The sequence below is a fragment of the Phanerochaete carnosa genome (genome assembly GCF_000300595.1).
Source record: "Phanerochaete carnosa HHB-10118-sp unplaced genomic scaffold PHACAscaffold_7, whole genome shotgun sequence".
NCBI lineage: Eukaryota > Fungi > Basidiomycota > Agaricomycetes > Polyporales > Phanerochaetaceae > Phanerochaete > Phanerochaete carnosa.
Window position 1 is genome coordinate 980188 of NW_006767634.1, and position 27485 is coordinate 1007672.

General features: G+C 53.9%; 9 protein-coding genes across 9 annotated transcripts; 4 read left to right on the forward strand and 5 right to left on the reverse strand.

Annotated features, from left to right (window-relative positions):
• The first annotated feature begins 440 nt into the window (after positions 1–440).
• On the forward strand, positions 441–6608 carry PHACADRAFT_259405 (uncharacterized protein). Its single transcript, XM_007397843.1, has 31 exons — positions 441–578; positions 649–725; positions 791–1162; positions 1230–1400; positions 1451–1464; positions 1516–1537; positions 1590–1624; positions 1674–1807; positions 1856–1910; positions 1962–2206; positions 2260–2326; positions 2379–2447; positions 2505–2548; positions 2609–3029; positions 3081–3131; positions 3191–3395; positions 3446–3693; positions 3758–4031; positions 4097–4232; positions 4281–4375; positions 4427–4514; positions 4567–4739; positions 4793–5041; positions 5099–5113; positions 5164–5219; positions 5272–5504; positions 5564–5701; positions 5756–5889; positions 5939–6018; positions 6076–6190; positions 6243–6608. The coding sequence occupies exons 1-31, from the start codon at positions 502–504 to the stop codon at positions 6434–6436; spliced, it is 4287 nt and encodes a 1428-aa protein (XP_007397905.1). The 5' UTR covers positions 441–501; the 3' UTR covers positions 6437–6608.
• Positions 6609–7779: 1171 nt separating this feature from the next.
• On the reverse strand, positions 7780–8888 carry PHACADRAFT_259409 (uncharacterized protein). The gene is made up of 3 exons (XM_007397844.1): positions 8393–8888; positions 8238–8324; positions 7780–8175 (listed from the first exon to the last, which is right to left on the reverse strand). The coding sequence occupies exons 1-2, from the start codon at positions 8843–8845 to the stop codon at positions 8259–8261; spliced, it is 519 nt and encodes a 172-aa protein (XP_007397906.1). The 5' UTR covers positions 8846–8888; the 3' UTR covers positions 7780–8175; positions 8238–8258.
• Positions 8889–9028: 140 nt separating this feature from the next.
• On the forward strand, positions 9029–11241 carry PHACADRAFT_259413 (uncharacterized protein). Its single transcript, XM_007397845.1, has 12 exons — positions 9029–9277; positions 9338–9736; positions 9787–9879; positions 9977–10044; positions 10145–10204; positions 10259–10265; positions 10317–10509; positions 10562–10677; positions 10727–10755; positions 10809–10893; positions 10947–11043; positions 11098–11241. Exons 1-12 carry the CDS (start codon positions 9086–9088, stop codon positions 11100–11102), a joined length of 1344 nt encoding a protein of 447 aa, XP_007397907.1. The 5' UTR covers positions 9029–9085; the 3' UTR covers positions 11103–11241.
• A 472-nt stretch (positions 11242–11713) lies between these two features.
• Positions 11714–14230, reverse strand: PHACADRAFT_30248 (uncharacterized protein; the record flags this gene model as incomplete). The annotated part of the gene is made up of 4 exons (XM_007397558.1): positions 11714–12349; positions 12409–12891; positions 12946–13484; positions 13585–14230. 4 exons carry the CDS (start codon positions 14228–14230, stop codon positions 11714–11716), a joined length of 2304 nt encoding a protein of 767 aa, XP_007397620.1.
• A 528-nt stretch (positions 14231–14758) lies between these two features.
• Positions 14759–16252, reverse strand: PHACADRAFT_259417 (uncharacterized protein). The gene is made up of 3 exons (XM_007397846.1): positions 15792–16252; positions 15105–15728; positions 14759–15052 (listed from the first exon to the last, which is right to left on the reverse strand). The coding sequence occupies exons 1-2, from the start codon at positions 16245–16247 to the stop codon at positions 15588–15590; spliced, it is 597 nt and encodes a 198-aa protein (XP_007397908.1). The 5' UTR covers positions 16248–16252; the 3' UTR covers positions 14759–15052; positions 15105–15587.
• A 63-nt stretch (positions 16253–16315) lies between these two features.
• Positions 16316–18212, reverse strand: PHACADRAFT_259419 (uncharacterized protein; the record flags this gene model as incomplete). Its single annotated transcript, XM_007397847.1, has 3 exons — positions 17552–18212; positions 17267–17494; positions 16316–17212 (listed from the first exon to the last, which is right to left on the reverse strand). Coding segments are annotated over exons 2-3 (836 nt in total), but the record flags the coding sequence as incomplete, so codon positions are not given.
• A 1016-nt stretch (positions 18213–19228) lies between these two features.
• Positions 19229–21579, reverse strand: PHACADRAFT_259421 (uncharacterized protein). Its single transcript, XM_007397848.1, has 6 exons — positions 21292–21579; positions 21186–21244; positions 20999–21120; positions 20617–20947; positions 20151–20559; positions 19229–20102 (listed from the first exon to the last, which is right to left on the reverse strand). The coding sequence occupies exons 1-6, from the start codon at positions 21512–21514 to the stop codon at positions 19429–19431; spliced, it is 1818 nt and encodes a 605-aa protein (XP_007397910.1). The 5' UTR covers positions 21515–21579; the 3' UTR covers positions 19229–19428.
• A 2062-nt stretch (positions 21580–23641) lies between these two features.
• On the forward strand, positions 23642–24048 carry PHACADRAFT_185922 (uncharacterized protein; the record flags this gene model as incomplete). The annotated part of the gene is made up of 1 exon (XM_007397849.1): positions 23642–24048. One exon carries the CDS (start codon positions 23642–23644, stop codon positions 24029–24031), a length of 390 nt encoding a protein of 129 aa, XP_007397911.1. The 3' UTR covers positions 24032–24048.
• A 1528-nt stretch (positions 24049–25576) lies between these two features.
• Positions 25577–26850, forward strand: PHACADRAFT_210914 (uncharacterized protein). The gene is made up of 5 exons (XM_007397850.1): positions 25577–25824; positions 25885–25890; positions 25940–26073; positions 26132–26540; positions 26595–26850. The coding sequence occupies exons 1-5, from the start codon at positions 25664–25666 to the stop codon at positions 26782–26784; spliced, it is 900 nt and encodes a 299-aa protein (XP_007397912.1). The 5' UTR covers positions 25577–25663; the 3' UTR covers positions 26785–26850.
• Positions 26851–27485: the final 635 nt, after the last annotated feature.

The window sequence follows — 27485 nt, forward strand, 5'->3', positions numbered from 1 at the left end:
TCATGCTCTTATAACATGCGTAGGTGCTGTACATATATACAGCGAGTATCTCTCCACCTACCCTCGTGCAGATGATATTCAGGTTCGAGATTGGCACTACGGCGGACATTCAATCCTTCAGCGCAGTCTTTCCTGACTCTGGCGTCCATGGCGTCTAGACTTGATTCATCTGATTCCTCGCTACATTTAATCCCTTTTTCATCCCTGTCGCTCGCAGTAATGCACATGGCGGGCGTGACAGGCCGAAAACGTGGAGTCACGACCACGAAGGTTTCTGTCACGGGACAGATTATCACGGCGCGGGTGCGTATTACTATCGCGAAGTGACGAAGACGGCCCTGGCTCCATGTGCAACCGGCTGCGGTGCCGCTTACATTCGTCCTCTGACTTTTGCCTCTTCTCGATGGTCCAATAGCTCGTTGTGCACTCTGACTGCCACCACCACCTCCGTGACTCGTACTCGTGTGCCGCCGGCGCCGTCACGATCACCTCAAGCAACGAATGTACAATCCATTCCACCCGCCACCCGCGCCGCCTGCATTCGGCCAGGGCAAGGTTGTACCGGAGGGCCAAGCGTCGTAAGTCCCTCCTCAGCTCATTACCCGTGTGCGATGTGTCGGTGCTGACAAGCTTTCCTTCATCACCTAGCCTCTTGTCTAAGCTCATCTTTGGTTGGCTTGATTCCTTTCTCGGGGTAGGCTTCACGAGACCCTTACAGAAAGACGGTGCGCTCCAGGAACTCTGCTTGACACCATCCCCAGACATTGACAGAGCCGATGCGCTCACACAGACCTCTGGGAACTTCCCACAGAAAGGCAGACAAATAATCTCAGCGATGAATTAGAGCGGAATTTTTACACACGTTGTCCACCGGAGAAACGGCCTGTCGAGTTCCGCGACGCCAATGCTAACCCATCGTCATCTACTGCCCGTTCGAGCACGACAGTCGAGCAGGACGATGTGCCCAAGAGCTCGGAGAAAAATGCCGAAGACGCCGAGAAATTTCAGCCCGAACTCGAGAGCGGCGTGACTCCGGCCGGCAAGGGGACGTCCCAGAAGAAGTCAGAGTCGAAGCCGACGTATGACGCATCCCTCTTCAGAGCACTGCACACGACGTTCTTCTGGCGGTGGTGGATTGCTGGAGCGCTGAAGCTCGCCTCAGGTACGTAGTGGCCAGTCTACGTGGTCGCTCGCAGCAATAGACCGAGTACCCCAATTTTCCATTGCAGATACTTTGAAGACGACCACGCCGCTACTGAACAAGGTTCTGCTCACATGGTTGACCAACTCTTACACGTATTACAAGTTCGGCGCTGCGGCTGCGGCTGCAGAGGGTATCACGAAGCCTCAGGGTATCGGTTACGGTATAGGGCTCGGGTTCGCGCTATTTGTCATGCAAGGTAACGTGTATATGCGCATTCTGAGTTGCTCATACTGAAATATCTGTCAGAGGTCGCTAGTCTGGTGAGTGCAAGTATGCAAGGTGGTCTCCAATATTAAATTCCTTAAAATCAGATGACGAATCATTACATGCTGCGTACGTTGACCTCATCCTGTAACCATTGACCCACCTATAACATTCATCTTAGTTACGATGACTACCGGGCTGTCAGTCCGAACAGGAGTATGTGACTTCTGTGCGGCGCTTTCTTCCTGAAGCTAATTCATCACAGATTATTGGGGCGATTTTTCGTAAATCGCTGCGCCTCAGTGGGCGGGCTCGGCTCTCGCACAGCGTTGGGAAGATCACGACCATGATTAGTACGGACGCGACAAGGTTAGACAGAAGTAGCGCATTCATACACAAGTGAGTTGCCTTGAATGACCCGAAGAGCGCGCTCTCATCAAGCCCTAGCCTGTGGGTTGCACCGATTCAGATTGCTATTGGCGTCGGTTTGCTCCTGAACAACGTGAGCGCACATTTTTTGTCGGCACTCGTCTATGTCTAACCCAGCTTGCAGCTGGGATACTCTGCACTAGTCGGACTCGGCGTCCTCCTTTTCGGTTTCCCTCTGCAGCTTGTGATCGTGAAGATGATGTTTAAGCATCGCAAGAGGGGTGTTGTGCTGACTGACCAGCGTGTCCGGCTCAGCACGGAAGTCCTGCAGGGTATTCGGCTGATCAAATTTTATGCATGGGAGAGCTTCTACGCCCACCAGATCGGCTCCCTGAGAGAACGGGAGCTGAAAGCTGTCCGCGGTCTTGCGTAGGTGCTCCTTCTACCTGTGTATTCGAAGATGTTACTGAGTGAGGTGGCAGACTCGCTCGTGCGATGCTGATTGCAGTTGTCACTATCATCCCAATTCTGGCCACAGTTCTGTCCTTCGTAAGCGTCTGTGTTTTAAAGAAATGGGACTCTATGGCTGAGTTGTTCATAGATTACCTATGCTCTGAGCGGCCACGATCTGAACATTGCCATCATCTTCAGCTCACTGCAATTCTTCAACGTGAGTACGCCTTGTGGAAAAGTACTTGGTGTTGTCACCGGCTGATTGTGTCCGTAGATTATTCGCACGCCTCTCGTCTTCTTTCCACTAGTCATTGCTAAGTAAGTCTCGTAGTCATTTATCCGCATGATACCAGGCTGATCACAGTCCGTCGGCGACAGTTGTGCGGACGCCGCGGTCGCCCTGGGCCGTATCGGCTCCTTCCTTACGGCTGAAGAGCTCGCAGAGCCGTACAAGATCGATAAGTCATGCGCGTTCGCTGTTGACGTCGACGGTGACTTCCAGTGGGAGACCACGGACAAGGCTGCCGTTGCTGGAGGGAAGTTCCAGGCGGGCAAGTCCAGCGGTCTCGGTGGAAAGGGGGGTGCTACAGGGGACAAGAAGAAGCCAGAGAAGAAGGAGCAAGGAAGGAAGAAGGGGTTGTTTAGGCGGAAGAAGGGAGGTGTCCTGCCGACCGCTGCAAAAGAGGGCAAGACCAAAGAGGGCAAGAAAGACGAGATACCGTTTGAGCTCAAGGACTTGAAGCTCCAGGTTCCAAAAGGCTCGTTTGTGGCTATCGTCGGGCGCGTCGGGAGCGGAAAGGTTGGTCTGGATGAAGTTTATCGAGGGTTCGCGCTTATGCACCCCTTCTAGAGTTCCCTCTTGCAAGCATTGATCGGTGAAATGCGCAAGAATCGGGGAGAGGTAGATCTTCAGTTGACCTAGTATTCCGCTTGCCTAACTGACTGACGGTCTTGTGACAGTGCGTCTTCTCGTCTTCGGTAGCATATGTCCCACAATCGGCATGGATAATGAACGCGACTCTGAAGGAGAACATACTCTTCGGTCAGCCCGAGGATAAAGAACAACTCCGTGAAATCATCAAGGCGTGCTGCCTCGAGCACGACCTCGAGATGCTGCCGAATGGCGAAGACACCGAGATCGGTGAGAAGGGCATCAACCTCAGTGGTATGTTCCTCTGGCCGGTGCAGACTGTTCACGGCTAACTGTTGGCGAAGGCGGACAGAAGGCCCGCGTCTCGTTGGCTCGTGCAGCGTATTCTGAAGCAGACATTGTGCTGATGGACGACTCGCTCAGCGCGGTCGACGCTTACGTTGGCAAGAGTATCCTTGAGAACTGCTTGCTGACCGGACCACTCGCTGACAAGACGAGAGTGTTGGTGACACACGCGCTACATGTCCTCGACAAGACAGATTACATCTACGTCATGGAACACGGAGTGATCGCTGAGCAAGGCACTTTCCAAGTTAGTACTTCCAGCTATTTTCACTCCTATGCCCGTATCTTACGATGTTCCACAACTCGCACAGGAACTCATGCACAACAGTGTTCTCTTCTCGCGCGTCATGGACGAGTACGGCAACCTCGAGAAAGAGAAGGCTGAAAAGGAGCAGAAAAAGGAGCAGGAGAAGGCTGTCGACGGTGCGAAGAAGGAAGGCAAGAAGGCTGGGCTCATACAGGAAGAAGAGCGCATTACTGGCTCAGTCGCGGGCAAGGTCTATGCCAGATACTTCCGCTTCGCAGGTGGCCTGATCCAGGTCCCGATTTTGTTGCTGTTGCTCGCTGGGTATCAGGGAGCTAGTGGTGCGTCCGTGCAGCTCGGATATAGACAATCCTTGCAAGAAGTGTTGATTCTTATACCTGCACAGTTGCCAATAACCTCTTCCTGGGCTTTTGGACAGCGCAAAGTATACACGGCTTCAGGAGCGGCGACTACATGGGGACGTATGCAGCGCTCGGTATATCTATCGCTGTCTTCTCTTTTGCGCTGAGTTTCCATATCAGGTAAGAATGGCGGGCGTGAATTGTCAGTATGCGCTGACTGTTGAGCAGTTTGACGAGTCTATCGGCCGGTCTGCGAATGTTCAGGGCGTCGCTCTGGGCGGTCCTGCATTCGGCAATAGCGTTTTTTGATACAACCCCCATGGGTAAGCAAATATAGAGAAGCTTGAGGCCTGCAGTTGCTGATGAACGAGCAGGACGCGTGATGTCTCGGCTATCCAAGGACCAAGACACTGTCGACACAGAGATTTCGATGATTGCCTTCCAACTTCTGTCTACTGCAAGGTCGGTTTCACTCCTGGGTGTCATCCCCTCGCTCGCTAAGTTTGCATAATAGCAATGTCGCTGGTACCGTAGCACTGGTCTTCTACACGTTCCCACTTCTTGGCATCATCTTCGTACCCTTGTTCATCTTCTACTACGCGACTGCAATCTTTTATCGGCGCACCTCGGTAGAGACGAAGCGCCTCGATTCGCTCATGAGGTCCGCATTATACTCCTCATACTCTGGCAAGTCAACTCTCTCAAATCTCTACGTGTTCGCTACTGATGTGCTGTCACAGAAACCTTGACTGGTCTGAGCACCGTACGAGCGTACCGCGAGCAGCCTCGGTTCATTCACACTGCCGAGCAGGGTCTTAACATGGAGAACCAGGCGTACTACATGACTATTGCTATCCAACGGTGGCTCAGCGTGCGGCTCGATTTCCTCGGTAACATCCTCATCCTCGGCATTGCGCTGTTTGCTGCAGGCTTCAGGAAAAGCGTGAATCCCTCGAAAATTGGAGTAGTGCTATCTTACACTCTGAGCAGTAAGTTCGCTCTTACACATGGCAGCGGATGGTAACTGATATCAATTCTCTGAACAGTCACCCAAACTTTCTGTACGTCCGGTTCTCCCGCGCATTCGTATGCTTCCTCACCTCCTCCCCAGCCGATCTCGTGTCTACATATGCCCAAAACGAGCAGAATTTTAATGCTGTCGAGCGGGTGCGCAGCTTTCGTATAAGCTTTCGTTATTGCACTTCTGACCGCAGCGTAGATTCTACACTATACGGAGCTACCATCGGAGGGCGCCACGACGACGCCGAACGACCCCCCTGCCTCATGGCCTGAGCAAGGCAAGATAGAGTTCAAGGATGTTAACCTGGCGTACCGGGAGGGTCTGCCATTAGTACTGAAAGATGTCACGTTCGAGGTCAACCCCGGCGAGAAAGTTGGGGTTGTAGGACGCACGGGCGCCGGGAAGAGCTCATTGCTTCAGGCACTCTTCAGGTGACCATAGTTCTGTCTTCTCACACAAATGGGATTGCTGACATACAGGCTCTCACTAGGATCGTCAACGTGAAGGCGGGCAGTATCACCATCGATGGTCACAAAACCAGTGACGTAGGTCTTGACGTCCTCCGAAGCCGGCTAGCCCTTGTGCCGCAGGACAGTACGCTATTTTTGGGCACGCTGCGTGAGAATCTGTGAGTCCTTCCCCAAGCTGGCAACCTCCATTTGTTCATTAGCTGCCGACGTAGCGACCCGCAAAATACACGGACCGATGCAGAGCTTATCGAGGCGCTGAAGCGAGCGTGGCTGCTCCCGAAAGAGGGCCCTGTCGACTCGACGACTGAGGCGAAGTTTAGCCTGGACGCAGCCGTGACCGATGAAGGTAGGTGTCTGTGATACTTGGCGTAAGGCCTTACTGAGCAGTTGGCCAGGATCGAACTACAGCGCGGGCGAGAAGCAACTGCTGGCCCTGTGCCGTGCGCTGATCAAGAACAGCCGAATCATCGTCCTGGTGAGAGCCTTATTTCAAGGTTTGATGTCTAGCCCGAGATTCTCATGCACGAATCAGGACGAGGCAACGAGCAGCGTCGATGTCGAGACCGATGCTAAGCTTCAGAGGACGATTCAGACCGAGTTCGCGTCTTCAACCCTGATATGCATTGCACATCGCCTGAACACGATCGGTAAGCTCGTACCTTCATTTCCTCCACAAAAATGGCTAACGGGGCCGTGCAGTTTACTATGACCGTGTGCTTGTCATGGACGGCGGGCGCGTTGCCGAGTTCGACACGCCGCTGAACCTGTTCGACCGCGAAAACTCGATCTTCCGGTCGCTCTGCAATGAGGCGGGGCTGATTAAGCAGGACATCATCAGGATTCGTGCCGGCGTGAAGCAGGGCGAACCTGCGATCCTGGCATTAGAGCAGTAGACTGTCGCCATTCATCATCTTCATTCTCGATCTTCTTCTCTTGTTCCCATGAAACATGCACTAGGCTTGAATTTAGGGTCAGTTGCACGAACATACTCCTAACGTCTTGTAGATGAGATTACGCACCTTTCCTTGTAGTAAGAGGGTTCACGACACAATAACGCTTTTTAAAGTACCACATCGTTTGATATGACTGTTGCCTAGCCGTCTAGCTGCGGAATTACACTCGGCTATACACGTACGGGATTTGATAGAAAGATTGCTTGCTCTGGAAGGAATCAAGAGGCGAGACAAGAAGATATACCAGATGACGGCCTGGAGAGTAGTTGTCGTACTGCCCTCTGCAAGAACCTGAGCGAATGGTGAATGCAGCTCTGGGACAAACATCCGAGAGGTCGCTAATGCGATCGGGGTAAGAGACACACTCAGTTGCAAACGACAATAGTCTCACGTCGAAATGGACATCTCGCGTTATTGATACGAAGATCTCTTCGCGCTGAGAATGTGCTGGGCAAGCACCTGCAGATGGGAGAGATAGGCACTCCGCAGATATACTCAAAATGCTCACATGCACAGCTGACTCAAATAATTTCGTGCGCTTCGCCCGTGTGTACACAAAGCGTGTCCCAATTTGGTCCAGGCGAATCGTCCTCGGTGTGAAAGGTGGTTGCAACGCAAGGAACTTGCGGGGCCGTAAATACTGGCTCCACGCGGACCGATCAAGGCACATGAGTCGACCAGGGAAAACATGCACGCGGAGAGAGACGGAGGGTTTAGATATCGATAAACGTGTCGCACGATGCGCGGTCAGGTCTAGCCGGCCTACCGGATCTTCGACATTGAATGCACAGCCGATGGTTTGCACCCTGGAAATCCGCGTTAGAGAGCAGTAGCAATGAGCAGTGAACACACCGCCGCCGGTCGACGAATTGCTGCAGTGGAGGCGGACTGCTTCGCGATGAAAGCGCAGCTTAACGACGAGACAGGGCGCGCAATGGGCGTGGCACCCCCATGTCCAGGCAGCCGCGACGGGAAGAGTTCGCGCTCACACCCGTCGCTCGCGCCTAAAAACAAAGCACATGAACGACTGACTTTGAAACTTACCGCGCCAAGGTTAAAGTCGCAACTTGCTCGGGCTGAAGCCTGAGGCCTAAGGTCTGTAAGGGCCTGAGACCAGAAGAGCCTGGGTCAGGTGATGATCGGCCTCGGGAGTGGAGTAAAAGAACCTATGGTGTGAGGAACTTACAATGGTCTCGACCTCGTACGGTGGAGTGCCGGGGACATGGCCGCGCGGTGTGGCAGCGAGCAACTGGGAATATTTCGCAAGCTCGAGATCGATGATGGGAACCTGCAGATAGAGGCCCGGTAAATACGAAGCAATGACGGTACATTAGGTGCAAACGACAGACCATGCGTGTATAGCAGCAGCAGCGAGATGAACGGACAAGGTAGAAGTGAAAGGGATCGAAAGCAACGTCCGTGAGCATACCCCAGGGTCGCGACATGGATGCACGGTACATTCTGCAGAGCGAGAGAGCACTGGGGACACAAACCCTCGAGGGCAGTGACGGAAATTGGAAGTACAGCTAAGGACAGATGATAATTCAGGATGGAGGAGAGGGGAATACAGAAGCTCCAAACTCAGCCAGTCGAAACCTGAGGATATGGATACATGAGAGAACGCGACAAGGCCGGTCCTGTTATGGGCTCATCTGCTCAAGTAAACATAGTACGACATCCTATGAAAAGGACACGACGTGTCAGCATGGAACTGACTGCGCTCAGAAAGGTAAGATCTGACATAGAGGACGAAGACGGCACTCTAGTCGAGCCGCTCGGGAATCATGAGTTCAGCATTCCCGTGTCGCAGGTCATACACCGTTGGGCTCTAAAGAAGTCGGAGCGCGGTTAGAGGGGAGGGATGTAGGGCGTCGAAAATCATGGAAGGATACTCACGTCTCGTGCATCCTCCTCAGCTGTGTATAGTATCGGGCCCAACTGCTGTATTGCTTTGGCAAGGGCCACTCGACAACGACTTGGACCAGCCTCGTCCATGTAGGTGATATAGAGATGCCTTGTGCGCGCGCGTGCGGAGTCGTCGCTGATGACATCGAGCGAGTAAGCGGCACCGGCTCCGCCACCAATTCTTGTCGGGTTGGCCCACTTAAGGACGTAAATCTGGGTGAGGTGGGACGGAAGAGGAAGGATGGCCTCGCCGTCGGGCTTGGTGAGAGTGAAAAAACGGTCCTCAGACTCGGGGATGTCGAGCACGCCCTCAGCGAGGGTCCTTAACGACTGGGCATCGAGGCAAGTGTCGATGCTATCCTTCTGCTGCGCCGCCTGTGCCTGCAGGTACGCTGGGGGACGCAGCTGAGGCGGCGGGGGTGGCGTAATGTAATTCAGGTTCATGAGGGTCGTCGTGGTCGTCGCGCCAGGTCGTGCAGATGATGGGACCGATAGGGATAGTCGTTGTAGGAGGAAAGGTCAGTACTGCCAGTCTCATAGCACATGCACGGCAACTGCCGCGAAGGGTGTAGTCCCCATCCTGGCCTCGTTGTTCCCAGCCTGGCCTCAGCCTCCACGCCGTCGTCGACGCTCTCACTGCCATAGTAGTCCGAACGGCCAGAGGAGAACAAAAGAGAACGGGTTATGTCGCTCCCTCGCTTAGCCGTTCTTTATACTGCCATCGCAGTCGTTCAGCTCCTGTCGTCTGCCGCTTATGTCCCCGCGTCCCAGATGGTCCTGGACCAGACATCAGCAGCATCGGCCATCTTGCGGCGCATAACAACAGACCCGGAGCGTGGCTGGGACGCACATTCGGTAGTTGAGGATCTGGTTCAGGTCGGTGGCGATATCGAGTCTTCATTCATGTCAGCTGCACACTTACAGTCGCTCTCCTGGTCATTAAATGCCGACGTGTGGCATGTCGGCCAGCATCATGTCGATGTTTACCTCCCACAAGGTTCTGCCAACGCCTCTTCGCCATCTCTAGACGACTTGCCGCATGTTGACACCCATCTGCCGAATGCACTCCTGAAAGCACCCCGCACACGACCACAATCCCACTGGAACCTCAGTTCTCTAGCGAATACCACCTTCCACGCGGAATACCACGCCCTTGAGGATATCTATATCTTTACCAGGGAGCTTCTAGACCTTTATCCAGACAATGTGAAAGTCGTGCCCATTGGTCACTCTGTTGAGAATAGAGAGATGTTTGCGCTTGAGATATTCAAGGACGAGCGAACGAAAGCGAAGAAGACCGGCTTCGTCATTACGGGTGCCCAGCATGCCCGGGAGGTATGCCATGTTCTCGATAGGATGGAACTGCCTGACCTTGATTGACACAGTGGATTGCGACGTCGACCGCGATGTTCATTGCGCATGCCCTGCTTGCTGATCCGTCCGAGTCGTATTCTATGGCCCCTCTTTTAAGCTCATACGTGAGTTCCATAGTACTTTCTGATAGACGTATCCATCGTGTCTCAAAGTGACTACGACGTCACCTCTGCCCGTGATTTAACAAACTCGTGTTTGCAGACCTTTTACCTCGTGCTGGTGCCCAATCCTGACGGGTATGTATACACGTGGGAGACGGACCGACTGTGGTGAGTACACTATAGACTCTTTCCGGCCTATCGGGTGCTTGCAATATCTCTCTCTCAGCCCAATGCGTCTCGCCTGTCTATTCACATAATACCCCCTTAGGTACAAGAACCGTCAGACCCTCGGTCCAAACGAAAAATGCGTAGGCCTGGACATGAATAGGTGTGTTGGCCATGTTCTGCATCGATTTGGCGCAAACTTATCCTCATCGTGTAGGAATTGGGTAGGTACATGCTACTTGCCTAACGATCACACCGCCTGACTAGGCTCGAAGGGTCACAAGTGGAAACGGAGAGCAGACTTCCCCGCCACCCAGGCCGCGAAAAAAGCCCCGGCCAATCCTTGTGCTCCTTGGTACCCGGGCCATCGTCCGTTCGAGTCACCCGAGGTGAACAACATCGCGAACTTCATCACGACCCTGCCGAACCTACGCGCATATATCGATCTAAGGAGCTACGGCCAGATGAGTGCGTCCTTGGTCGAAGGTCTGTAGCTCCATCTCATATTTGGATCTCATAGTCTCTACGCCTTGGTCGTTCACATGCAAGAAGACGACCAAGGATGCTGAGGACCAGCTCGAGGCCGCGTTGGGCGCAGCAGCAGCGATCCGAATTGCTCATGGGACGACCTTCACGGTATGTGTATTCTCTGGATCCGTTAGACATCGAACTCAAGAGACGCAAGGCTGGTGGTCTCTGCAAGTCGACCTACAAGTGCGTCTCTACTTTGTATCTCAGATCGGTACGACCAACTCGGCTTGCTGCAGGGCACCGGGCAACGTAGTAGACTACATGTACGGCAAAGCTGGCGTCAAGTACTCGTACGCAGTGCATCTGCGTGACACTGGCACTGTGCGTAGCATTCTATATCAGTCTCATGTCCCTGCGCTAACTGCTCTTTACAGTACGGTTTCCTTCTCCCGCCTCAATGGATTCGACCAGTCGGCGAAGAGACGGCCAACATGATCAAGGCCCTCGCTGCGTTTATTGTGAATAAGAAATGTACGTGCCAAGCGCATCTCCAGTGCTAGTATCTTATCTGATACGTTCGTGCAGTCTGATTTGTTGTGACGCTACTTTTTATGTGGTCTGCTGCGCCCACACATGTTGTAATTCTAGTCTGTATACTCTTTCTGTAGCCTCCACAGTCCTATCTTAGTCTTCAGCAGCTGTGCTGCCGCGTATGGAATACTTATCATGGCAATCTACTCTGGGTGAGTAAAAACTAGCTGCATAGGCTTGACATAGTACATATGCAATTGCATGGAAGATGGCGGGTGGTGCTACAGGAACTGGAGAGGCAAGATAGGGAGATGGGATATTATGAAAATATTGCGATGAGGGCCCAGAGGGTCATGATGATGATGATGATGATGGGCGGATAATGAGAGGGCAAGAGTTATTGAATGTATAATTACGGCACAAGAATTGCTTGCAACAAGCGTGGAGCTGCGATAGCGCAAAGGCAGGTGGAGGTGGATATGGGATGTGGTGTGGGAGAAGCAAAATCATAATACCAATACCAGACATGTGACTATCCCATGGACTGTCCAATTCTAATAATCAAGACATCCCGACTCACGCACAAGCGGAATGTGCGTAGTCGGTTCAGAAAATCCAGTCGTGAAGGGTGCTCTCAAACAGAGGGGTAGGAAACGAGGGGAAGAGAGCTTCAGCTAGTCCAGTCACGTCCACTGCGACTCCGCCGACGCTCGTCTTCTATCTCGGGGTCCATACGTCCCAAGACCTCGCCAGAGGCGATGCTCATGTTCGATGTCGCACTACCGGTTGACGCGAGCCGCGGCCTGCGATACGCTGCGGGCACGCCGACGTTGATGCTTGGCGAGCCGCTGCTGCTAGGTCGCCTAGCCAGCGCGGTTGGCGCATTCGGTAGGCCGTCGCGTGGCGTGAAAGTAATGGGGTCTAAAGTTCTCCGACCGATAGTAGATGGCCCAGAGCTCGGGGCGCGCGCGGTGGATGAGCCCGTGCTACTGCCGTCACGGTCCTTCTTGCGCCGGTTCCCAATGCTATTCAGGCTTGCAAAGAACGTATCCTGCATCTGCTGGAGCTTCTCGTCCACCGCCGATGCCGTGGTGAGCATCGGCTGTGAGCCTTCCCTCGATAACGCTTGCGCGGAGCCAGCAGCCGGACCGGAATCTGGAGGCTTGTTCGAGACCGGATCCATAGGGTTCGCGGCGGAGTCTTGCGAACCCTCGCGGACACGATTCAACGGCTTCCGGCGGTCTATCTGCTGTACGAAATCCGAGATGTCGTCGTCATCGGTGGCCGCGCTGAGATAAGACGCGTGCTAAATTAGACCCGATGAGTATGCAATTATAGCGGATGGTATAACGCGTCATGACGTACCGTTATGCGTTCTGGAGCACTACTAGTGCTGCCCTCACTGCCCACGACCGGAGCGACAGCGTATCGATGACCGAAACTGCTTCTGTACCGTCTGCCTCCTGCTAATGGTGAAGAATCACTTGGTATACTTGTTCCCTCTGCAGAAGCAAGTGATCGTCGATCCCCTAAACTTGAGGGGCCACCTAGGCTAGAGGGTATCGTCGGAGGTGAGGGACGTGGTGGCGGTATGGGCGACCCGGGTAGCCTAGCGGGAGCCCCTGCACCTATGGGTGATGGCAGCGCTGGTGCGCGGGATGACGTGGGTGAACTATGAACTGGCCTAGAGGGTAACGACGGCCCGGCGCCCAGTGGAGAGTGCTGCCGTAGGGACGTGGACGGCGAATGGACGGACGGAGAGCCAGATGACATTGTGCCCGATTTGAACGCATTGATAGGGCTGAGAGCGGGACGCGACGTACGGATTGGCACCGGTCCCGGCGAGTCCTGCAGGTGATGTTTCAAACCAAGTATATGTGCGCCAATTCCAGATACACTTACTGTACGACCCACCCCAAAACTGTCCCTCCTCAGCCGCATGGCAAGTGCGGATGGTGTAAGCTCCTCTCTAGAACCGATAGATGGCGTGCCGTGGCGTATGGAAGAGGTATCAGATACACCAGAGGCGGACCCTGCGGCGTTCCCGGCGCCTGACATGACGCGCGTCATGGGCAACGCAACATTCTGCGATCGCGGACTACTGCCGGTCAGGGACGTAGTACGCGTATGCGTTCGTGGTGGAAGCACGAATCGCTCTGCCGCAGATGAGGGTTGCGAGCGGGGCAGCGAAGTGCGCATCGGGAGGCTGCCAGGGGAGCTAGCGAGTGAGTCGCGCTGTTGGTTCCTCAGCAGCGTCGGCGTAAACTCTGGTCCTTCGGCCTGCGATAGGAACCGCGAGGATAGCAATGACTCTCGGTCAAACATCTTGAAATCCGGAGTGGAAAGATACACGGTTGAGAGAGAAAGTGTGCCCCTAGGGTGGGAGACAGGTGGAAAGTCGTGTACTTGATGAGCGAGAGTCGATCCTTGCACTAAAGAGTCTAGAATCGCATGAGGCACATCCGGGACCGATGGTCGAGGTCGAGAAGGAGTCAGTCAGCGATTGCCATCAACTACTAGGAAGCAATGTGTATCTCTTACCGAATTCTAAGACCCCGTCCATGTGTACACTCCGCTGCTCGACCCGAACCTGAATACTGAAATTTCCATTGTTCATCCCCCTGAGCCGACCCCCGCGCCTCGCGAGCTTCCAGGTAGGCAATATGCGGAGAAGCGTGAATATGCTTCTGAACAATGAGATGCCATGTTTGTATATTGTTGAAGGGGCTACGTCGGAACGCTCTTGTGACTGTCCAAGGTGCGACTGTGACTGATGCGGTTCGAAGACAAGGGTCCAGGTCTCCAGGAGAATGAACTTGGGCGTGGGGTCTATGGGCACACGAGACGAGTCCGGTTCGATATGCGCAAGGACCTGGTTAGGTGTCAGCTCTGGCACAGCAAGTAACACCTGAAGCTGAAACGTCGATGGCAGGACCGTGGACGACAAGGAACGGTAGACTCGCGTATACTCCTTGAACACATCAGTGTCTGGAGTCTCGAGGTTAAACTTGATGACAACGTCAGCCGGGTCAGCAGGACTCTTCCAGAGTCTCAAGTAGCGTACCCATTTGTCTGCCTTAGCCTGAGGGTTAGGCTCACTCGTAGCCCGCGCATGATGCACGACGAGCGCGAGCTTTGTGTAGAACCTGTAGGCTATCTGGTCGGCCTTCTGGGTGTCATTGGACATGGCAGATGGCGGGAGAGGCTCAGAGAATGGACTGCGGCGACTGAGCAGACATTAGGACAGTAGGATATAATCAGGAAATGGGCGTGCAGGCTGTGGTGGTCGTGGCTCGCACGCAGCTGAGGATCCTCGTTTTAGGCATCGGAGGTACGGATCCCCACATTAGCAACGGGTAAGTAATCCCTGAAACCAGCGGAGCTGGCGAATTGATCGAGTCATATCACGTTCATACAGTCGTTTTGAAATAAGGTAACAAAATTTACTAATGCGTGTTCTTACCCGCATCGCTCTCGACGTCGGTCCGCACAGCCATCGAGCAATGTCATCGGACAGCCCTGGACTGCACACGAGTCGGTCTCTGAGCCTGCAAGCTGTCGGTATGGGCGATACAACTGACCGTATGCACTTCCCAGTGCATCCAGAGCTGTCACAATGTCACCCCAACCCTTCAGAAGCGTACAGCCTTGACCGGACCACAAAAGCCCGTCTCACTGTTACGGTACCCTGGAGTGCACGTTCGTCTTTACATTGGATGACTGTACCAAGTACTGCTTCTTATGCGACTCGCGCCCTTGCCCCGCCGTCCATACTGCCCACACACCCTGTGCGCAGAACGCTGTCGTCAATACGATGTGCCATGTCAAGACACAGCCCCGGCAAGCGGCGGGAAAAGAACCCTCGCTATGAACCTAGTCGGCTCAGGAACGGGAAGGACGCAGGAGGTGTGGCCATACACGCGACTGGCAGCATGGGGGGCAGAAGCCATCTGAAGAGATATGCATCGATGAGCATTGCCATGCGATTAACAGGCAAGTCACGCGTGGTCTGCACCTACCAGTTAATAACGCGCGCACGATGACGAAACATGTTCCCATACCCTTCTCAGAAGGCGGGCTTTGGCCTCGCAGGGCTGCCGCTTCTAGGCAGAAACCACCATGATACACCTGCGGTCCATCCTGCAAGGGGCTGTGGCTCTTCTGTGAGGCAGACATTCTCGACTCGATGCCACCATCCCCGAGGAATAAACAGGGTCTCCCCTTCCCGCACTAGACATGTCGTCCCATGCCTAGTGACGGCTTCCGCCACATTCAGAGGCGCGTCCGGGTGGACTTCGATATGAAACTGCACGCCAGGAATCCCAGAGGCCGAGGACCGCTCTCGACGCAGCCGGACTTTCATTTTTGATGTATTGCTGAAGACACTGCTGCCTCTCTGCGCGTGCCGCAACATATCCGAGGTGGATGGAGGCATGAGCAGTACGTGCTTCGCGAATTTCGTAGATTCAGACGCGGCCTGAAGATGGAATAGATTCATATATGAATCGTAGTGAAACGGGGTCACCTAGAGGTCCTATGGTCGGTCAATGATCACGCATGGATACAAAACAAGGACCCACCGCGCCGGTGGGCCCGAGAAATATTGCCTCCATGTACAGGTCAACACTGCCATTCTCCAGCAGGGGCTGCAGCAGAGGTGGCACCTTGGCACCTACAGCATCTACCTGAGAAATAGCACGGAGTTAGTATGCTGGCATGCATAACGAGTGCTAGTATAGCCGCATTACCTGCTCTCTCCCTACCCACTGGGCCAGGTACAGCGGCTTACCACCGATGGTTCCTTCCGGGGTCTCTTGCAGCCACTCTAGATACTTTCCGAGAGGCATTGGAATCTTGTCGAACTCCTGGTTCGGTATGTCGTCGTAGGTGTCCAATTCAACCTCGACTAACTTGTCCTTATGGCTCACTAGAGCACTCATCAATCTCCGAGCGCGGAGTCCTGGCGAATCTGCAGCGCCGTTTGCTCGCAAGATGACAGGGTGATCAAGTGACATATCCCAAGACGTAGAGCAAGGTACGCGAGACGACTCTGGTATATGACACGGCCTGTACGGCACCTCAGGACCTCTTGCACTGTCAGTCGTCCCAGAGAGAAGCCGGGCGATCCGCCGGTGTGCTGCAGAGCAACGCAAGAGCTCTACATTCGCGCTACATGCTCGCCATGCTCGAGATAGCCTGAACATGCTTACCGAGGCTATGCCATCATTATAGTATTAGTGAAGGCGCGTGAAAGAGGAACGAGTCCACTTACTGCACTGGTGTGGAGGAAGAAGGGAAATCGAAAAACTCCGGCGAGCATCATATTTCTCACGCTTGGCGCTCATAGTACTACGGCTCAGATGCGGGGAGATGTTAACGTACAGTCCAGGTACAGTCCTAAAGAAGTCCATACAGTCTATGATTAACAGAAAAAGAAGAATACTCGACAGCTATAGACGGTAGTGTAACAGATCATCCTGCGCATTAGAATCAATCAACACCATGCTTGTTAGGGTCCGCAAACGGATCCTCCATGCCATCCCACTCAAACGGCGTAGCCAGGTCAACAGAGGCGTCCGTGTGATGTTTTGAGTGTCCACGCGTCAGCAGGCTGTGCCCACTGCGCGATCCCGCACGCGAATCGGTGGGCGCGGGACTGTACGCGCCCCTGCGCGACACCGGACTCGTCAGCGTGTTCCAGCGCGAGATCGTACGCGTGGAGCTCGCCACCGACGGGCTGCGCGTCTGAGACTGGGACCCCCGGCTGTCGCTCCGCCCATGCACGTAGTACTCGGCATAAAGGGGCGCGTGCGCGTCGACGTGGTCCGCGAACGGGTCCTCGAGGGGCGACACGAGCCGCGAGTCGGCACGGGCGCGCGACACCTGTGCCATGTCGAGTTGTAACATGCTCGCGCTCGGGATCGAGGGCATGTCGTACGGAAGCGGGTTCCCGCTATCGCGCCTGGGGAGCGTGTCGGCGTATGGCGGGCGCAGGCTGTCCTCAGGCTGATACTCGGTGTCGGATGTGTTGTGCACTGTGAGGTTCTCGTAAGTGGCCACGAAATGTCCCTGGCGTCGCCGGCGGATGCGTAGGAGGAAGAAGATGCAAGGGACGAGCAACGCGGTGACGACGAGGACGGGAACTAGAATGACCACGAGGGCGTTCGTTCTGTGCGAGCAACAGTCAATGACCGCAATACTTAATAGAGAACAACGAACGAACCCGTGCCCAGGGTTGGCAGTTCCCGCTCTATCATTCGCTGTGTTACCTGTCGGGACAGTCGTAGCTGTGCTCACAATACCGTATGACCTAGTTGTGACTTGCGTCACACCGACAACCTGTCCTGAGGTCGCAGTACCGCTGTTGCTCGCAAGCGTGGTCATCCAGACTGCCGTGTGCACTTGTGTTGCCGTGTCTGAAGGGTCAGGACCGACATTGACAGGTGTTGGCCTGTAGAGGCGACCATAATGAGCCATCCGTAAAGTGCAGAGGTCATAGCGCACGCACCAGGATGATGAGCTCGGCACATCAACAGATTCGGAGCTCGACGGGGAACCTGGTATCTCACCGCTCCCCGCGCTCGAGAGATATGACGCACTGTACGCATTCTGCCAGTCGGCAGAAGGTCGCGCGGTCACTGTAGTCACAACGCCCTGTGTTGCCTGGCTACTCCCGTCCGCTTGCGATGCGACCGCATTATCTGGAAGGAGTGAAGAGCTTGACGAGAAAAGCGAATGTTGAACCACTTCCGCAGTGGTTAGAAGCACCAGGCTCGAGATGGATGCTGGTCCATCCTGAAATCCTTGCAGAGTTATGGAGGTAGGAACGGTAGAAGGAGAGACGCCGAAGGGGTCGGAGGTTGCAGACGGTGAGGCCCGGTTTGTGCTGGAGGCGTCGGCAAGTGTAGTCCGAGTCGCAGACGCAGATATCGATTCCAATTCTAAAAGGGCCCGAGTAGTCAAAGAAGGTGTAGAGCTGAAGGAAGGTGTGGATGAAACGAATGTGGACGAGAAGGATGCGGACGCCGCCGTAGAAGATGGACTTGTTGTGCCCAAGCTAGAGCTAGATACCCTGCTTGCGGAGGCAAGTATAGATGAGTCCAAAGCAGTCGAGCTGCTGAACAGCCTCGACTGCGTACCAGAAGCAGCGCTGCTGCTGACCAAGGGGGACGAGGCAAGAGCGCCGCTCGCGAGACTACTTGTATAGTCCGATACGCTCACGCTACTCATGCTTGTCTACTCGGCGAAGATGAAAGAAAATAAGAAACAGTGCACGCAAACGGCCGCCGTCTAGACTGCGCAGCGGCAATAATCGGAATATTTTCGTTTCATAACAACGAGGTGCCTCAAGGTGCCTGGCGGCCCTTGCTGAATAACGATCACCGGAGTCTAGACAAACGCGCACGCATCTAAATTACATGCGATTGGGCGAGAGGGTGGAGGGCCCGCCGCGAGACACACGTCGAACGCAGGCCAAGAACAAAAAACTGTGGAGACAATGAGTACCCAAAATCCAGATCCACCGCAGCAGCGCCCACAAGTATCCACAACGCCACGAAGGGGTGCGGGACGGTGAAACAACACCTGCGTAAAGGCGTCCGAGGCTTCGCACCCACTCTTCCAGGTCTCTGCCATGATCTAATTGCCTCGGCGCGCCGGTAAAAAGGTCAGCTACATCTTTTCCCGACTCTCTTGACGACCCTGTCGGCATACAGCTGTGCTGTGCGAGAAGGGCACGCTCTCGGTGATCGCTCCCCGCTAGCAGCATCCCTGAGCGGTGCGAAACGCGTCCAATCAAGGTCCAGATTCAACATGAGATGATGAGCGTTAGTGCAGTGTCGCTCATTGCTGTGGAAGAATACGGTGTCAGTATTTCGGATGGTCACAGCTGAAGGGAAAGAGATGAGACTGGATAGCGGCTGCAAATGAACTCCAGCACCACTAGAGAACATCATAAGAACCGCAGCACGGGTTTATAACTGCAGATAGTCAACGAAAGGGCGTACGCGAGCAGAAGTTGCTCATTTATTATGCAGACAGGGCTATCGCCGCCTACATGTGTCCACAATGCTACGAAAGGCAGCGAAATAGACTCATGGCTGACGCCGCTGTCAATCACAAAGATAAGACGAGCACCCACCGTATCTGCCTGCGTCTCACAAGCTGTCCTACTGAGCGAACTTCGGGATCGAAAAAGACAACAAGTAATGATTAACAACCCGGATACTGTACACGTACTAGGTTCGTGATGGCATGATACACGATGTAATATCGTTGCTTTGGCATCGCAACATCGTAAGCATACACCCAACATACAACTCTCCCCCACCCCCTGCAAGACCAGGCAAAGCGGGAGATAAACTCCCGTCAACGACAGCGCGCCGCTCAGTGCTTCTCGCTCGCAGGCCCCTCCATGTGACCCTCGTCGATCATGTTGAGCTCGTCCTCCTGCTGATCCAGGTGCCTGTACTGGAACCAGAAGATGATGCCGGAAATGAACGCGAGGACGCCCATGACACCGTAGTTCCAGACGAGGAGCGGGTCTGTGGAGAGCGAGACGAAGGCCTCGCCGATAGCGCTCGAGATCGCAGACATGAACAGGAACACGCCCATGACGAGCGAACGCATGTTCTTCGGCGCCTTGGTAAAGGCGTACTCGAGACCCGTGATGGACGCGAGAATCTCGGAGAAGGCGATAAGGACGTAGGATCCGGTCTGGATCCAGACGTTAAGCGGGGATACGAGCGGGTTGTTGTCGCTGTCGAAGCACGTTGCGGCGGTGTAGCCGCAAGGGCTGGTCTTGTAGATATAGTGCTGGACGACAGCGGCCCAAACCATCGCGAAAGCACCAGTGAAGAACCCAGCGGTGATCTTCTTCAAAGGAGTGAAGTTGATGCCAACGCGACGGAGAGCAGGGTAGATGAAGAGATCGCAGATGGGGATGAAGATGATGAGGGCGAAGGGGTCGAGGTTGGAAAGGACGTCGTTGGGAACACCGTGCGTGGACATGACAGCCGCCTGAGACGTCAGGTTGTTGTTCAGTTGGTTGTAAGTGAGCCCTGGAAAGAATTGGTGAGTGAACAATAACGGCAGATATCAGCACTTACAGTAAATGGGGTACCACAAGAAGACGGAACAAGCTTTGAAGCCGCGCTTGACCTCGTCCACCCACTGATCGTCGAAGGTCATCCAGCGGGGGCGGCTCTCGCCCTGGTAATTGCTCGGCTTAGCCTGCTCCCAGAAGTCGGGCGCGCAAAGGTTCCTCCAGGTCTTAAGGGGGTTGAACGAGAAGCGTCCTTTCAAGGCCTGACGCCAGACGCGGAGAGACTGGCCAAGGACGGAACCTTGCGGAGGGGACATGGCGTAGTGGTTGCGACCGATATAGAGAACAAAAGGACACAAGCAGAACAATGCCGTCGGGAGCGTATACGCGAGCCAGTAGCCGACGTACTTTTCGGAGTACGCCATGCCGATCTGGCCAATAAGAGCACCAATGTTGATGAAGAGATAAAAGTACTGCGCCAAGCAATGTTAGCATATGTGGTCGCTCGACTGTGGTCAAACTTTACCCACCATGTAGATACGCGAAGTAGTGAGCGTTGGGTCAACAACAACGCGCTCGCCGCTCTTCTCCGTTCGGACGAAGAGCTTGGTGCGGCGGTACTGCTCAGCGACAAGTGGCGAGATGTTCGCCTTGAAGCCTCCGGTACCGAGACCCATGATGATGATGGCGATCACGAAGCATGCCAAAGCACCATGGCTGTGGTTGATAATACCAGGAATGGCAGAGATGATGAGGAGGGCGTGACCGAAGAGAGCGATAGCGACGGAGACGCAAACCGTCTTGAAGCGACCCCATCTTGTGTCGGCGATGTAAGCGCCAAATAGAGGAATCACGTATACCCTAAGCGCTGTCAGTATCCAGTCCGAATCATTTTGAATGGAAAAAACTCACCAGAAGCTGTTGAAGGTCGAGATACCAGTGGATGCACGCTGGCCCAAGCCAAGGGCACCAGGCTGTTTGACGGAAGCACCTGTCTTGGAACCAGGTGGCAGAGGCTGTTGGATGAAGTTGGTCTAGACGAAAAAGCGGTGTCAGTCATCACCTCGTGATGATGGCCGTTGATAGGAGAGATACGTACGAAGACAACGGTGGCACCGTAGTAGGAAAAGCGTTCGCAAAGCTCAACGAAGGCAATGACTGAGAAGGGATTAGAGGGGTCGGAGGCTCAACCGAGGAGTACTTACGGTACGCGTTCCATGGGATGGCATCTGGCACACGACGGAGGGTTTCCCGCTCGTCGTCTGTGGGGAACTCGAGGCCGTCGTGGATCCCGTCGAGTTCGTGTGATGCAGTCTCGGAGACTATGTGATCATGCGAACTGCCGAGCTTCTTCTCCAGGATGTACTGATCATGTTCAGCCTCAGCGTATCCTGCGAACATGGCATCATCTGTCTGCAAGCCTGCCATTGTGTGAGCTCGGTGACTCTTAGACGACTACTGGGTAGGCGAGGTAGGAGCAAACTCGCGGCTGCGAGAGCGATGGGGGGAGAAGGTTCGCTGGAGAATTGAAGGGCGTGCGCAATTTTTATACGCACCTTCTTCTGGCAAATGGAGTCCAATGGAATTGATTTGATGAGGGACCATATGGTACTTGGCGCTTCCCCGCGTTATCCTGGTGGCAAACCAACGGCTCATCGTTCCTGAGCTACGTATCCACCGGGACAGGAAGTCCACGACCTGCGAAAATTGTCCCGGCTCCTCTCGAGCAGCCCACACGGCGCGCTGGCCCCGACGGCGGTCATCTGGAGTCCTCGACAACGGCAACGACGGAGGGGAGGAGTTCGACAAAGGCCGCAACAGCTGTGCGTTCGACATTCCTTATCGGCGCGCATGAGCCCCCTCGCCCGCTGAGCCCGCTCACTTTGAGCAGAGCACGGGCGAAGGTTGGTCGGCGGGCCGGGTAAATGTATAGGCGCACCGAGATCTCCCTAGCTCTGCTACAAATACTAGGGCTGGGCGGCCGTACCACATTGCAAAAGATTGCGTTATCTGCTCACCGTTGCCAACGGCGTGCAGCCGGTGATGGCAGATGTCGTCGACGACAGAAGCGCGGAGAACCAACGAACATTACCCGATCAAGCAGCCCCGTGAGCGCTATCGGATTGATGCGCCTCGCGGTCACACGACTGGCGAGGGAATAAATCAGGTGCGCGTCGCTTGCTCCCAAGTCAGCGGCTTGCGCTCAAGTTCTAGCGGTTATCTCAGGTTATCTCATGCTGCCGCCACACCGATGGCTCCTTCCGACTCAGTCTGATGTTAAATGCAGCGAGACATTGATATTCATCCGTGAAGGTGGGTGTCCCCTATAAACTTTCTTTTGCAGTTATCGCATAAACGAGTCACACCTAGTCAGACTCATTTATCGCTTTATTGGAGAGGATAAGTATGACGGGTTGTTGCGATGTGCTGCAGCCCCCGCAAAGCCCTGTCCGACATCACACTGCGCCCTCGCACGACCCCGATCGGATCGCGCTACGCCACACAGGCTTTTCGACAATACAGCATTTTAACGGCTGATACCAGTTCGCCGGACGCGCGCAATAGCACCCGCGTGCTCTCCTCCAACTAGCGTCCTTCACCATGCGGTCCCCTCTCCGGCAGCCGTTAGTTGCGATCAGTCGAGCCGTCCCTGGCGCAACATGAGGCAACATGACCCATCCACATGCTCTCCCACCACGCCAAGTGGAGGTAGCCAGGCGGGCACGCGTCCCCTCTCTCGGTCCTCAACATCTCACAGGCACCGCTTCTTCGCATTGACCGTGGCTTGTCCCCTGTTCCCTTGACGTCGTGTATCCCATACATCCTGCTCCTAAGGTGTATCCTGAATTGCGCCTTCGTGATGTTGCACCCAGGATCTACGCATCGCAAAATGGCGGAGGTTAGTCCTAATGCCCGGCTTCCCACGCCCTCCCCAATGACCGCCTGATGACTTGAATACTTATTCGGCCGTGGATGTCGGGCTCATCCGCACCGGAATAGCTCAAATGCAAATTTTTCTTCGTCCGAGTCCCTTCTTTTCGTCCGCTTCCTCATCGATACGGCTTGTCAGTCTTTGCCGAGACAGCAGTATGCACCGGGCGGCGGCAAAGCGAACGATGTGCCATCCCACGAGCCCAAGAACTGCTCCCCCCGCTTCCGCCAGGAACATTTCATTAAATCCGGGGCTGATTGGAGCGGAACGTTCCACCTCGGTCCAAGAGAGCAGCAGAGCATGACGTTGCTCGTGGAACGGTGCTTGAAACATGGCATTGTTTGATATTCTTGTGCTGTGCGCCCCCGGGCCTGATAGCTCAGTTGGAAGAGCGTGAGATTAATATATTGCAGTGTTCAGGGGATAGCCTTACCTTTTCTCCTCCCCCCTAGGCTTTTTCGTTTCAGAGTGACTGTGGAATGAAGAATAAGTGAGAGTAAACATGTGCTCTAGAATCTCTGGTATCGCCTCTATGAGCACAGTGATCACCGACACTCTGTTGAGTGTGGATACGCGAGTGTTCTGTCTTTTGATTTGAGGCATAGACATCCGACCTAGATAACATGGCCGGATCGCAACGAGACGTGCTGCTGCTGCTGCTGCTTGCTGCTCAGCTGCTAGCACATTACTGCTTATTGTCAAATCCCAAGTTTCATGGGCAAACGAAGAAATTTAAAACTTTCTCCATGGTCACATATACTGTACGTTCTCGCTGCTATAGGACAAGAGGACAGGTTCATACATTAACGCAGCTTCTCTTTAACATGCGCTACAATATGGTCTGCCAATGTGTAGCTCGCCAGAATGCACATAAGAACCGACCGCTTGTGCTCTCATCACACTTCTCTGTCCCCTCTCGCCGCCGATGGACGCCGCCGCATTACAACACGCTCTCACCTGAGCTCCGTAAGGAGGCTGAGTGCGCAGCGGGGCTGGCTGCTCGTGGCTGGTGACTGATTTTAAGCCACTCAAAACACACTCTACAAAACGGAGGGAGACGAAGCGGACCGCTGCGTCAGGCAGCGCGACGGAACAGCGAGCCGGACAGTCACAAGGACAGTACTATGAGAGCCATGAATTGACAAGTAAATGACGCTGAAGGCGAGATGGATAACGGCGAGGAGTATTGCATAAAAGACGGGGATGCGGAAGGTGAAGAAGACGATAGCGACGGCGACTACGAGGTCGTCCTCGTACAGGTCGATGTTGATTAGGAGAGGGAGATTACTCACCGATGTCGCCGTCGCTCTCTCGGCCTTTGTCTGAATCATCTTGTTGTTAGGTGCGGCAGAAAAAATAGAATTGAGTGTACCATGTGTGCGCTGTGGAAAAGAAGTGAGTGATCCTAAGCTATATGTGCGTACATCTGAAGTGAGCAAAAACAAATCATACCATCGATGCAATGTTAGCTAGTAGAATCTCAGATAGCGCACTCATATAGCTATCCATTACCCACTAGTTGCTGTATAGCGGAGACCACGGACAAGTTATTGACATTGGCAGTGACATACTATGATGGCCCCCTGGTTTATAAAGGCTCCTTGCTTTATAAAATCGATCTTGCTGCTGCAATATGCCCCCGGAGGTGCTGTAAATATTTCTCATGATAGACTTGTATTCATACTATAATATGACATCCATATTATGGCGGGTGTGCAGCAAGAGACGATATGATGTTTTTGTGGATGCTCGGAAGCGATCCAAAACTGGCCGAAAAATGCCACTGATGGCTAAATCCAACCAGATCTCGCTCACCAAATATTCTGGCAACTGCATTCATAGACTTTTGTACTTACACCAGACATGTCTGGTCAACATATTTGGTTTGAAAGGTGCTATGTACATGTATAGGGAAGGAACATTAGTGGAGCGTTACAATGAACGAGCAAGGCGTGATGAAGTTGTCGCTCCGCCTGATCTCAGACAACTGAGGTTGACTTTGGAGAGGCGGCTCGGCTTCTCGGCAGAGGCACGGCTCGACGGCATCTGGTGTGACACTTGTGTGACGAAATTTATAAAAAGTGGTGCAGGACCTACTTTGTGCACCGGAAAGGATCCGCTGCTCTTGCAAAACCTCAATAAGATGTTATAAAAATACGGATATATAGCTAGGGTGTGTGCCCATGCAAAACCGCCCGCGAAGCATGGATGTGGTAAGCTACAGGATGCAGATTTTCCCAGATTTTATAAAGCAGGGTACCATCATAGTAGATACCGTGGCTTGGATGAACCCGAGAGAATGTAGGAGTCTGTACCGAGCTGTGATGCGCCATCAAGCGCCATGCGGAGGGCGCCGCACAGCCTCTTTCCGGCGGCGGAAGACAAGTCTTCCGCTTCATCAAGTGTGCTGGCGGGGATGAAAGTCAATGACCACGTCTACTGACTCTACTCTTACCAGCTGTGGCTGAGTGCTTACATAGTAAAAAGAAGTGTCGCGGTACGTTATCCTACCAATGACGTGCTCAGGCTGGGAATATCATGCGCAGGGAAAGCCGTTCCGCGGCATATGGGACATCCCGCGCTCGAGATTGCTGTGAAACGTTCCTTATCCTAGGACTGCGACGACCTCTGCGACTCTGCTAGCGATGGCTGAAATTACTAGGGAGATTGAAATCGACCTGTCACTCATTCCCCCGCTCGACGAGTCTCTGCTGACTTTGAACGACGAAGAGAGGGAGTTCTTGCACAAGTCGGTCACGTCGGATGATGATGAACTGAAGGAAAGGATAGTGGAGGCTCAGACAAAGTACGGACTGTTTATGATCGCGGTGGGACTAATTCTGCATATATTAACAATGATACATAGTGCCTAGTGGGTACTCAAGGTATTTTGGAACCTCATCATCTAATGGTTCCGATAGCAAGCAACATCCCTATCCATGCATCCGCGGCTTCCACTTTGTCAACTTATTCATGTTTGAAAACCCTATCTATCCTCAGGTCCTCGCCGCAGGGAAATTGGGGCAGACAGTCCTCCTTGATCTCGGATGCTGCAGTAAGAATGCACACTATCGTGATGCATTCGGCAAATCTCATGAATTAACAATGTCTAGTGGGGACAGACGTCCGCAAGCTAGTCCACGATGGCTATCCGGCGTCGAATGTCATGGGCTGCGACTTGCGCCAAGAGTTTATTGAGCACGGCTACGAGCTTTACCAAGACAGAGAACAGTGTGCCATACACTTCTTTGCATCCGATATCTTTGACGTGCCGTATCCGTTCCCAGCAGACCAAGCTCCCGCGGGGCCGCTCGACACTGGAAAAGTGACAGAGATGAAACAGCTGTACGGCAAGGTTGACCACTTCTACACCGGGGCTCTCTTCCACTTATTTGACGAGTCGACGCAATATGCGCTTGCGCTACGTGTGGCGCAGCTGATCAAGCGCAGCGCTGGCACAATCGTGTTTGGTAGACATCAGGGCTTAGAAGAGGAGGGATACATCAATGATCATCTGTCAAGGTATACGTTCAGTCATGACGGTATTGAGATGGCACTGAACGTTTCCGTAAGCAGGAAGCGTTACGGGCATTCCGTCAAGAGCTGGCCATTGCTATGGAAGAAGGTTTTTTCAGAGATCGAGTCACCCGAGTTTGCAGAGAGCAAGGTCGTCGTAGAAGCGAAACTTTCTGGTTCTTTTGCCCCTCACGTCTTTCGCGCCCACGGACAGACGGATATGCTATATTGGAGTGTGAGGATCGTATGAATGACACTGAAGAGCTGGATATATGTATTACAGCATTGCAAATTGACCTTGTGAAGATACTACCGACGTAAAAATGCGGAAGGTGTCAGAACACAACCTCGGCGGGCAGTATGGTCTCTGCAGACGCCGTCCAGAAGAGGGCCGCGAGACTGGCCGGTGGCAAGTACCTGTCACCACGAGAGATTTTCCTATTAGCTGATGTACAGCACAGATCATAGACAGATTGCTGCGCGGCGACCGTTACTCTTGGTGAAGCAGACGGTCCGGATGAGGAGTTGAGTCGGGCGACTTTGCCGCGCCGTGCTCAGGGAGGCGTTCCGAGCCTGAGCGCTTTAATCTCCCGGACTCAGACTTATCTTCTGTCCCCCCCAAAATCAATGTGCTGGTAACGATGATGACCGACAGCTACGTTATCCACCTTCACACCACGTACGAGCTGTGGTTTATTACTGATATGATAACACACGAGCGGCCTAGGTGCAGGGCACGCCGTGCCATATGCAAATGAGCGGTGTTTTGCAATAATTGTCCAGTAAGTGAAACACAGCGGCTGGATGAATTCGTGGACCTTACTGGCTCGTCCATACAGGTATCGCTACGTTCCATCCAGCGGCTGTTTATGTTTCCGGCGACGCCTGGCTTCACACGGTCCCCGAGGCTGGCTGTGTACAGTATGTCTCAGGTGCTGGATGTCCTGCGCG

What these genes read in the sequence shown, in the direction of transcription:
- PHACADRAFT_259417 (XM_007397846.1), bottom strand. Translation starts at nt 16,247, where the DNA reads ATGTTCAGGCTATCTCGAGCATGGCGAGCATGTAGCGCGAATGTAGAG. An exon ending in AGTGGGTAGGGAGAGAGCAG is followed by an intron (nt 15,729 to 15,791) that starts GTAATGCGGCTA and finishes GCTATTTCTCAG; the next exon opens with GTAGATGCTGTAGGTGCCAA.
- PHACADRAFT_259413 (XM_007397845.1), top strand. Translation starts at nt 9,086, where the DNA reads ATGTCGCTCCCTCGCTTAGCCGTTCTTTATACTGCCATCGCAGTCGTT. An exon ending in TGGGAGACGGACCGACTGTG is followed by an intron (nt 10,045 to 10,144) that starts GTGAGTACACTA and finishes ATACCCCCTTAG; the next exon opens with GTACAAGAACCGTCAGACCC. An exon ending in CTCATGGGACGACCTTCACG is followed by an intron (nt 10,678 to 10,726) that starts GTATGTGTATTC and finishes AAGAGACGCAAG; the next exon opens with GCTGGTGGTCTCTGCAAGTC.
- PHACADRAFT_259405 (XM_007397843.1), top strand. Translation starts at nt 502, where the DNA reads ATGTACAATCCATTCCACCCGCCACCCGCGCCGCCTGCATTCGGCCAG. An exon ending in GAGACCCTTACAGAAAGACG is followed by an intron (nt 726 to 790) that starts GTGCGCTCCAGG and finishes GCGCTCACACAG; the next exon opens with ACCTCTGGGAACTTCCCACA. An exon ending in TTGCTTCAGGCACTCTTCAG is followed by an intron (nt 5,505 to 5,563) that starts GTGACCATAGTT and finishes GGCTCTCACTAG; the next exon opens with GATCGTCAACGTGAAGGCGG.
- PHACADRAFT_259421 (XM_007397848.1), bottom strand. Translation starts at nt 21,514, where the DNA reads ATGGCAGGCTTGCAGACAGATGATGCCATGTTCGCAGGATACGCTGAG. An exon ending in CATCCCATGGAACGCGTACC is followed by an intron (nt 21,245 to 21,291) that starts GTAAGTACTCCT and finishes ATCCCTTCTCAG; the next exon opens with TCATTGCCTTCGTTGAGCTT. An exon ending in CTACTTCGCGTATCTACATG is followed by an intron (nt 20,560 to 20,616) that starts GTGGGTAAAGTT and finishes TGCTTGGCGCAG; the next exon opens with TACTTTTATCTCTTCATCAA.
- PHACADRAFT_259409 (XM_007397844.1), bottom strand. Translation starts at nt 8,845, where the DNA reads ATGAACCTGAATTACATTACGCCACCCCCGCCGCCTCAGCTGCGTCCC. An exon ending in CTGAGGAGGATGCACGAGAC is followed by an intron (nt 8,325 to 8,392) that starts GTGAGTATCCTT and finishes CGACTTCTTTAG; the next exon opens with AGCCCAACGGTGTATGACCT.
- PHACADRAFT_210914 (XM_007397850.1), top strand. Translation starts at nt 25,664, where the DNA reads ATGGCTGAAATTACTAGGGAGATTGAAATCGACCTGTCACTCATTCCC. An exon ending in CCTTGATCTCGGATGCTGCA is followed by an intron (nt 26,074 to 26,131) that starts GTAAGAATGCAC and finishes AACAATGTCTAG; the next exon opens with TGGGGACAGACGTCCGCAAG. An exon ending in ATCAATGATCATCTGTCAAG is followed by an intron (nt 26,541 to 26,594) that starts GTATACGTTCAG and finishes TTCCGTAAGCAG; the next exon opens with GAAGCGTTACGGGCATTCCG.